This window comes from Cornus florida, unplaced genomic scaffold (genome assembly GCF_030987335.1).
Source record: "Cornus florida cultivar Cherokee Brave unplaced genomic scaffold, ASM3098733v1 CherokeeBrave_3.0.0_Hap2_Chr06, whole genome shotgun sequence".
Lineage (NCBI taxonomy): Eukaryota > Viridiplantae > Streptophyta > Magnoliopsida > Cornales > Cornaceae > Cornus > Cornus florida.
In genome coordinates, this window is record NW_026775576.1 from 32364153 (window position 1) to 32374740 (window position 10588).

Below are 10588 nucleotides of genomic sequence, written 5' to 3' on the forward strand. Positions count from 1 at the left end.
TTGCACTCGGAAATGGCTCAATTTCAGCCACTTGCACATTGGTTTCCTCAATGCCATCTTCCTTCTTTATGAAGTGGTTGGAGGTGTTCCTTGGAGGAGAGAGAGGGTTTTGTTGGAGAATAAAAGGCTACCAAAGGCCACACATTTGCTATCCTACATTTTCTACAAGATTAGAGGAGAGAGAAGGGAGCAAAGGAGGTGTGTTCTTGAAGCTTCAAGGAGGGTGCATGAAAATGGAGATGAGGATGATGCTTCTTCCTTCTTCTAGCTTGGCAATGGGTAACTAACTCCCTATCTAGGGAGGTGATGAAGCCCTACTTTGTAAGCATGTCTTAGTTTTGGTTTAATCTTGGGAAATATGTATATATATGGCACTTTCATAGTCTAGAGCTTGTATTTGATGTAATGAACATAAACTCTTATAAATGATCATGTTGAATATATTATCTTCTCTTAGAGTGTATGTTCTCATGGTTGTATTGCTTTCATTTCCATAGTGACAATGGAAACAAGATTGTGAAAGTGTTTTTATTGGCATGTATTTGAGAATCTTGTTAGTCCATAGCTTAGGGTCCCCCTTTGATGGATTTATTCTTGATTCTTAGCTCTATGTGCTATCACCATAGTTATTGAGGGGTTTGATAGTCCCTAACTTAGTGAATATGTGAAGCTACAATTTCATTTAGGTAGTCAAGCATGTATAACTTTGATGGATTATGCTTAAATCTTGATTCTATGAAATTCTTGGAGATAGTGTAGTAATTTTGTATTGCTACATATCATTGCCATATATCTAATTTGTTTCCCAAGTTAACCACATACTAGCATGTTAATAGAGTAGGTAACTGATTCATCTCCCTAGTCTTTTCTACTTGTATCTCACTTCTTTACATTCTTTGCAATCTGCTAGTTTATGCATCTTTACATTTCTAGTTTAGTGACAAACAAACAAACCCTTATTACCCCTTATCATTCTAAGAATGATTCTAGACATTTAGGTTGCCTTAGACTAGCGCAGTCCTAGTGGTTCGACTTACCCGACCAATAGCCCTATTTTACAATGATTCGTGCTATTGCGAAGGTTGATGTATGATTGACCAACCGATCACTAATACAATACCAGGGCTTGGAGTGCTCGAGGGTTGGTCCCTCGAGGCTTAATGGGCCTGATGCGATGCTAGGACTTGGAGTGCTCGAGGGTTGGTCCCTCGAGACTTGATAGGCTTAGAGCGATACCAGGGCTTGGGGTGCTCGAGGGTTGGTTTGTCACGCCCCAAAATTTTTAAATAAATTTCTTGATTTATTCAAATCCAAATACATCAGTATAACACACAGGATCACAAAAAATATATATATATAAAATCCTTTATTGATACAACAATCAATTTCCTCAATAAATTCAATAAAATCTCTAAATAAATAATTTAATTCCTCAACACCAACTCTTCCACCTAAGCCCAAAACTAGCAATCCAAGCTTATAATCGGTACCTGGAATTGGAAGAGGGTGAGACGGGAGAAATCCCAGTAGGAAAAACCATAACAAGGATTTCAAGAAGTTTGGAAAATTAGCTTCAAAAAAATATACATATACTTTTAAACAAAATACATATATGCAATTTTAGCAAAATATCATTCAATAAAATAATTGAAACAAAATCATTCAAGCCATTCAAGGTATGAAAAACCCTACATTGTAAAATAATAAATCATCTGAGTCATCTGTGCATCAAGCTCGGCCCTCTCTCTGTCTGTGCACTTCTCTCTCACACTAAATTTCCTCTATATTTTCCTTTCTGTTTTACGTACTTACTCAGTGCACAACACTCTTCAATATATAGGCAAATTTATTCCATCGAGACCAGCCCAACAAATATCATTTCTAAACACAATATATGTATATGTACAAGTATACCAAGCAGTACTGAATCCATGGTAGACAAGTATACAGGCTCAAGTATACTAAACCAAAACGAACTGAAATATACAACGCGCAAGCACACTAGGTATAAGTATACTAAACGTAAATGAAACTCCATGCACCAAACAACTAAACACATAGTGTACAAGGGCAATCAAATATGCTACCTATCATATAGGGGTTAAGCATCAGAGACACGTTACACATCACCTATGACGTTAGCATAGTAAATAGATATAGTACATGGAAACACATCATCTATATCAGCACATAACTACCAAATAGTCACATTCCCTAAACATGTTTCTAAGGCACGCTCAAAACAACAAGGCATATAAACATGTAAGAAGGACTATGCAAATAACAATCCCACAAAATCATAAGCAATAAGGGATGAAATGCCTCTTAAAAGGATGAACTCACTGAAAGTGAAGCCCAAAAACCCGGATGAGTCTGATCTCTCAGCGTGAGGAAATGAATTATCTCCTAGAATGAACACTAAGGTTCCTAAAACAAGAAGCTTACAAGTCTTTCCCAAGACTGACTTAAACCCAAGGTAGAGTCCTAACGCCACACAAAACAATCAACGATGTAATGGATAGCTCCAATACTTACCATTACAAGACGCCAACAAGAGAACACCTCTCAAAATGCCGATGAGTTCGATGGGAACTCTAAGGGATCCTATCGGGACTCTAACACACTATCCCAAGTTTCCAATGACGAGGGAGAGTAATTAATTGCACCAAGGTAATTAATTACACGAAACCACTCACACCCCAAACTTAGCTTGTAAGAGTTATCCAAGGCAAGACAAGAAGAATCCTAAGTCAACGCACCTATCAAATCCCTAACCATTACTCTAAGAAGAAAAGACATGAGAACCCCGCCGTTGAGGCTCAAGAAAATAAAACTTCCAATTCCCAAGGAAGGACTCGAGTCAATCCGACTCATCATCCTATGATACTAGAAATAAGACCCCAATGACGTCATCACATTAAGGTCACCACGAAACTCCAAGAGACGATGCCTTAGCATCAATCTCAACCAACTAAGTTGGGACAACCCACAATTCCTAAACAAGACATAGAAATAAACAGCTGCTAAGCAACACAGTAATAGCTACATACTTACACAAGTAGTAAAGAATCACATAAGGCGTGTCAATGTATGCATCATACAATCATGCTAAGAATAACAAGCATATGTAATACGCTAAGGCAAACAAGCATTACCATCATGCTAAACATACAAGCGTAAATCAACATGCTAAGACAGTCACGTATATACAGTGTACTAAAGCCAACAAACATGCACGCTATGCTAAGGCAAACAAGCATATACAATACGCTAAAGCAAACAGGCATATACAATGTACTAAGGCAGACAAGCACATACAATATGCTAAAGCAATTAAAGTAAAATTCTAAACAAATGTCTACATAAGCACGTAAACATGTTATCAAAAAGTAACTAAAAACATAGAGCATGGCAACACAAGCATGATATGCACCCAAACCCGTGGTCCTAAGGTTTTCGAACCTAGGAGCTTTGATACCACCTGTGACGACCCTGGATTTTTCAAACCTAGTGTGTCTTGTGATGACCCAAAACGGATCCAATATGCGGAAGCAAAATAGAAATATGGCCTCTAGAGATGTACACCAACCCTAAGACACAAAAGTGGCTTCCTAAGGAGTCCCGAGGCTCAACAGAAGCAAGACCGAGGTTAGGGTTTCAAAACCCTCCAAGGAATGGACTAAGGGTAAAATGGTCATTCCAAACTAAAATGGGTGCCATCGTGCACACCATTAGAAAGACAACGAAAAATAAATGAAGTTAGACTCAAGAATCACTTGATTCAGAATCCGGACGAGGAAGATGTGAAGATAGAACGAAATGACGTCCTCCAATTAGGAGATACCACAACCTTACAAAGAAGGTCAAATGCGCAAGTCAGTGAGGAAGGGTTGGTCTGCTGATAGCCCTCGGTCGGTTAGTCTAACTTACAAGGTTGGTCGTTCTGACCTATAAGGTCGGTCGGTCTGACCTACATGGTCGATCGGTCTGACCTACAAGGTCGATCGGTTTGACCTACAAGGTTGATCGGTCTGGAGGAAGGGTTATGGCCCAAACTGAACTTTAGTTACTGGAATTGATCTCGAGCATGTGTCAGCCGCTGATGGCTCTTATCAACAGACCGACGTAATAGACAGCAGTAAAAACTGCTGCTGCAATGCATAGGAAGGTGTTCGGTCCAACCTTAAAGCTATACATGCATTCCAAATGATTTGAAACAAGTTTTAAAACATTCTCTAGCCTCACTTAAGCATCCATATCATGCTAACTCAGAAGGAAACTTTAAGCTATATATACAAAATAAGCGTCAAAAAGTGTACTTAGGTACACATTACAAGTCCAAGGCAAAAAATGACATTTTGACCTAACTATGCATTACAACTTTAAAAGTAAAACTTAAACATGCTAACACTTGCATGTGAATAAGAATACATTTAAAAGAACTTCGATCCATTGAAAAGACCTAGGGATATTGTGCATCCCGGAACCACGTCTTCTTACCTGAAACAGGTCGCATTCAGCGAGGGGTTGAGTAAACCGTATTACTCGTAGGGAATGAGCATGCATAGACCTAACTTTTTATAAAGTTATCACATTAACGTGAGACAATTCAAAAAGGTCATGCCACCTAACGTCTATGTCAAAAGTGAAACTAAGGGATCATCTCAAGCTATACTAGCAATTGAAATGAACTACGACATATAAGTATACATGCTTAAGTATACTAAACAATGTTAAAACACGATGTACAACATACAAGCATACACTTTCAAGTATACTAAGCCATATTAAACGAGATAAGCAATATCTAGCATACATACACAAGTATTTAATATATATAGAGTGCTCATGCATCAAGTATACCAACACAAGTATACTAAGCTAAACGAAATTCGCATAAGACAAGTATACACGGCACAAGCATATTAAATGAAATTTAAACTCACAGAGAAAGTATACAAGTTCAAGTATACTAAATAGGATTCAAATATCCAAAGTAAGCATCAATTCTCACGCTACAAGTAATCCATGATTAACAACTTGAAATTAAATGCGAAATCAAATAGTGGAAAGACTAGAACATGCGGTCGTTAGACCAAGCAAGTGTTTCCGACTAATTAAGACCCACAAGGCACTACCTAGTGCGCACATGTATAAGTTATTTTGGGTAATTACGACCCACAAAGTACTACCTAGTGCGCACTTGTGACTTAAAAGACTCTTAGTACTAGAGCCAAACCCTAGCCACCACATAAAGTATGCCCTCACAAGCTTTCCAAAATCAATAAGTTCAAAACTTATACAATATCAAATGTAAGTGTTAGCATGTTTGAGTTTTACTTTTAAAGTTGTAATGCATAGTTAGGTCAAAATGTCATTGCCTTGGACTTGTAATGTGTACCTAAGTACACTTTTTGACGCTTATTTTGTATGTATGGCTTAAAGTTTCCTTCTAAGTTAGCATGATATGGATGCTTGAGTGAGGCTAGAGAATGTTTTAAAACTTGTTTTAGATAATTTGGAATGCATGTATAGCTTTAAGGTTGGACCGAACACCTTCCCACGCATTGTAGCAGTAGCTTTTACTGCTGTTTGTTACGTCGGTCGGCTGATAAGAGCCATCAGCCGGCTGACATATGCTCGAGATCAATTCTAGTAGCTAAAGTTTAGTTTGGGCCATAACCTTTCCTCCAGACCGACCGACCGACCTTGTAGGTTAGACCGACCAACCTTGTAGGTTAGACCGACCGACCTTGTAAGTCAGACCTACCGACCGAGGGCTATCAACAGATCGACCCTTCCTCACTGACTTGCGCATTTGACCCTTTTTGTAGGGTTGTGGTATCTCCTAATCGGAGGACGTCGTTTCGTTCTATTTTCACATCTTTCTCGTCCGAACTCCGAATCAAGTGTTTCTTGAGTCTAACTTCATTCATTTTTTGTTGTCTTTCTAATGGTGTGCACGATGGCACCCATTTCAGTTTAGAATGACCTTTTTGCCCTTGGTCCATTTCTTGGAGGGTTTTAAAACCCTAAGTCCGGTCTTCCTTCTGTTGAGCCTCGAGACTTCTCAAGAAGCCACTTTTGTGTCTTAGGGTTGGTGTACTTCTCTAGAGGCCATGTTTCTGTTTTGCTTCCGCATATTGGATTCATTTTGGGTCATCATAGGACACACTGGGTTTGAAAAATCCAGGGTCGTCACATGGTCCCTCGAGGCTTGATGGGCCTGGTACAATACCATGGCTTGGGGTACTCGAGGGTTAGTCCCTCGAGGCTTAATAGGCCTGGTGCGATGCTAGGACTTGAAGTGCTCGAGGGTTGGTCCCTCGAGGCTTGATGGAACTAGTGCAGTGCTATGACTTGGAGTGCTTGAGGGTTGGTCCCTCGAGGCTTGATGGGCTTGGAGCGATACCAGGGCTTGGGGTGCTCGAGGGTTGGTCCCTCGAGGCTTGATGGGCCTAGTGTAATACCAGGGCTTGGGGTGCTCGAGGATTGGTCCCTCAAGGCTTAATGGGCCTGGTGCGATACTAGGGCTCATGGTTGTCAAAAGCACGCCTAGGCTCAAGGCGCCTACAAGCGCAGCAGTTGCGCCTCACAATAGCCCAGGCGTAGCGACCTCCACTAGGAGAGCACCTGGGATGTGCCTTGAAGCTTGTATGAGGTGCGCCAAAGCGCGCCTCATGTAGTATGCGGCATATATTTTATTTGTTTGACTGTTTGTAGTTTATATTATTATATTTAGTATATATATAGCTTTAGAAACTTAAAAGCAAAAAATTAGAATTTTGACATCTTGTGAGGCAACATATCAAATCAATAAAAATCAAGCTGCAGAAAAAATGTGGAATGCCACTACCCAATCAAAAGTGGGAAAGTCAAAAGTGGGAAAGAGAAGAGAGAAAAAGAAAGAAAAAAAGATAAGAGAAGAAAAGAGAAGAGAAGAAAAGAAAAAAGAAGAATCTGGAATCTATCTTCCGGCTCTGTTTAGGAGTTCTATGTTTTTTTTTCCTCCTCCTCTTCTCTCTCTCATCTGTTTTTTCATTTTTTTTTATTTATTTTATGGGTCTCTGTTTTTCTTTCTTTTTCTTCGAGCTCTGTTTAGGGTCTCAGACTTTTTTTTTTTCTTCTTTATGGGCTCGGTTTTTTTTTTTTTTTTTTTTCCTCCTCTCCTCTTCTATTTCTCATCTGGTTTATTTATTTATTTTAATTTTTTTCTGGGTCTCTGTTTTTCTTTGTGTAGGGCCTCTATATTTTTTTTCCCTCCTTTCTGAGTCTTCTCTCTAACCTAAAATGCTGCTATGCTATGATGGACTAAATATATGCCCTTCATCTAGTCACTGATCATGCCAAATTTTTTTTTATAAAAAAATGTTGCTGTGCTATGATGGACTAAATATGTGTTATTTTTTTTTCTTCTTTATGGGCTCTGTTTGCTGGAATTTGCTAGATTATTTAAATTTTGAATGTTTGTGCCTAAATGTTGTTTGTTGAATTACCTGAATGCTTGTTTGCTGAATTTAACTTGGTCCATTGACTCCATTCTATTTCTCATTGTAAATAGATAGGAAAAAATGTCAAAGGATCTAGGTTGGAATTATTGTTATCTGCAAAACCTACAAGCTAGGAATGCAACAACGTGTAATTTTTGTGAAAAAGGTTATGAAATGAGGTATTTATAGGGCTAAGTAACACATTGTAGGGGGATATAGAAACGTACAAGCATGTAATGTGTAATTTTTGTGAAAAAGGTTATGAAATGAGGTATTTATAAGTAACACATTGTAGGGGGATATAGAAACGTACAAGCATGTAAAAAGTGCCCTGAACATGTGAAAGAAGATATTAGAGAATACATGAGCAAGAAGAAAGATAAAAAAGGAACACACAAATTTGTTGCCTAATTTTAATGACATGGATGATCAAAATGAGGATGATGTAACAATTATTGATGTTGAGGGTAAAAGAGTAGCAAGTGGAACTGGAAGCAATAATATTCAATCAAAAAAGCAAAAATAGAAAGGTCCTATTGATTTGTCCTTCACCCCTCCTCCGAAAGCAGTTGTGCAAAATAGAAAAAATGACAAAGGTAAACAAACAACAATTGATAATGCTTGTAAGAAAGAACTTAGAAACCGAGCATGTCAACAGTTTGCAAGATGGATGTATGATGCTGGGATATCATTCAATGCCCTTAATTATTAGAGTTTTGCACCAGTTGTTGAAGCTATTGGCCAACATGGTCTAGGAATGAAACCTCCTTCTTATCATGAGGTGAGAGTTCCCCTCCTCAAGAAAGAACTGGAGCATACAGACAATTTAATGCGGGATCATAGAGAGGAATGGGCAAAATACGGATGCACAATTATGGTAGATGAATGGGAGGATAAAAGACACAGGTGTTTGATTAATTTTCTGATGAATTATCCTAAAGGGACAATGTTCATTCAATCTATTGATGCTTCCTCTTATTCAAAGACCGGAGAAAAAATGTTTAACTTGCTTAACAAGTTCGTGCAGCAAATTGGAGCATCAAATATGATTCAAGTAGTGACTGATAGTGCCTCTTCTAATGTTGTGGTAGGTATAAATTTCAATATGTACTTGATGTGGAAATTTAGGTTTATTGCTTCTAGCCTTCTATTAATCCATATTTTCTTTCTTTACAATAGGGAGAATGTTGGAGGGAAGGCACCGACATTTGTATTAGTCACCTTATGCTGCACATTGTGTGGACCTGATATTGGAGGACATTGCTAAGATCCCAAATATAATGAGGACCATAAAGAGAGCTATAATGTTAAATGGTTATATTTATAACCGTTCGAGTTTGTTGAGCATGATGAAGCGTTGTACTGGACATAAAGAGTTGCTTAGACCTGCAACGACTCGATTTGCCACTTCATTTATCACGTTATCAAGCATCCATCATCAAAAAGATTGCTTAAGGAAGATGTTCACTTCACAAGAATGGATCTCCAATAAATGAGCGAAAGAGATAGAAGGGAAAAATGTAGCACAGATTGTGTTGATGCCTACATTTTGGACAAGCATTGTATACACTCTCAAAGTAGCAAGCCCTCTTGTTCGTGTACTTAAGTTGGTTGATGGTGAGAGAAGGCTTCCAATGGGATATATTTATGAGGCTATGGAAAGGGCTAAAGAAGCGATAGCTACAGCTTTTGGTGAGAATAAAGAGAAGTATAAGGACATCTTTAAGATCATTGATACTAGGTGGAATATCCAACTCCATCGCCCTTTGCATGTAGCTGGGCATTTCTTGAACCCAGAATATTTTTATAGCAATCCAAATATTGAGCAAGATGAAGAGGTGATGGGTGGTTTATATCAATGTACAGAAAGATTGGTTCCAACCACTGAAGTACAAGATAAAATTTCTTTGGAGTTGAGTAGATATATGAAAGCTGATGGTCTATTTGGCTCATCAATTGCTGTTAGACAAAGAAAGTCAAGGGCACCAGGTAAACAAGTCAATTAATCATTTTTTAGTATATTTGAATTTGAATTTTGTTAATTTTTTACTACTAATATGTAAATAACAGCCGATTGGTGGTCCGCATATGATTCTATAACTCCTAATTTGCAAAAGTTTGCTATTAAAGTGCTTAGCCTTATATGTAGCGCATCTGGGTGTGAACGAAATTGGAGTGTATTTGAACATGTAAGTTTGTAGTATTAGTAATTCAATGATAAAAAATTAGATTATAAATAGTTATACACTTATACTTATTAATTATTTGAATTAATGCAGCTTCATAGCAAGAAGAGAAACCGGCTAACTCAATGTCGATTGAATGATTTGGTTTTCATCAAGTATAATAGAGCACTAAAATGACGATATGACATGCGTGATAGGATCAATCCCATCCTTTTAAATGATATAGATGATAACAATGAGTGGTTGGTTGGAGTAATGGATGAAGATGTAGATGCTGAAAATGAGTTGGTGTTTGAAGATGACTCTTTGACATGGGGTGCAGTTGCTAGAGCTACCGGGGTTGGAGAGTCCAGCCATAATTTAAGATCAAGATCAACTCTAAGGGCAATAAAGAAGACAGCACCTTTATGCTCGTCTTCACTATGAATCATAGATGATGACGAGGCAAACTCCGAGGAGACAGAAGAGGAAGAAGATGCTGAGGGTTACAAATCTTTTGATGGGGACAATGATGAGACTATGTTGTTTGGTGAAGAGGATGATATTTAGGTCCCTTAAGATTGTTTGGTAACTTTGGTTTTAGGAGTCCTTGTCAAAACTCAAAACTGAAACTAATATTTTGTTGCTTGGTTTATAGATTTGGTAGGCTATTAAGTATTGACTATGTTACTTTATAGATTTGGTAGGCTTCTAAGTATCTTTTGATGGATCTGTTTTGGAGTCAAATGATAGCTTTTGCTTAAGACATCAAGTATAAATTTATAATATATGGTTAATTGGTTTATGTTTCGTTTCTTTTGAATTTTTCTTATGAATAAATAGCTTTATTAGTTTAATTGTTCTATTTTACGGGTTGCTTTATTGGTTTAATTGTGATATATTTAGACTAATTTAGTGTTTTATTATTGGATG

At 37.8% G+C, this 10588-nt stretch overlaps 1 protein-coding gene across 1 annotated transcript; it reads left to right on the top strand.

Moving 5' to 3' along the window:
- Positions 1–9028: 9028 nt before the first annotated feature.
- On the top strand, positions 9029–9853 carry LOC132313927 (uncharacterized). Its single transcript, XM_059812863.1, has 3 exons — positions 9029–9479; positions 9561–9679; positions 9770–9853. Exons 1-3 carry the CDS (start codon positions 9029–9031, stop codon positions 9851–9853), a joined length of 654 nt encoding a protein of 217 aa, XP_059668846.1.
- Positions 9854–10588: the final 735 nt, after the last annotated feature.

Excerpts from the sequence above, each read along its gene's own strand:
- LOC132313927 (XM_059812863.1), top strand. The coding sequence starts at position 9,029 with ATGCCTACATTTTGGACAAGCATTGTATACACTCTCAAAGTAGCAAGC. Across the intron at positions 9,480-9,560 it reads AAGAAAGTCAAGGGCACCAG|CCGATTGGTGGTCCGCATAT; the intron begins GTAAACAAGTCA and ends TGTAAATAACAG. Across the intron at positions 9,680-9,769 it reads ATTGGAGTGTATTTGAACAT|CTTCATAGCAAGAAGAGAAA; the intron begins GTAAGTTTGTAG and ends GAATTAATGCAG.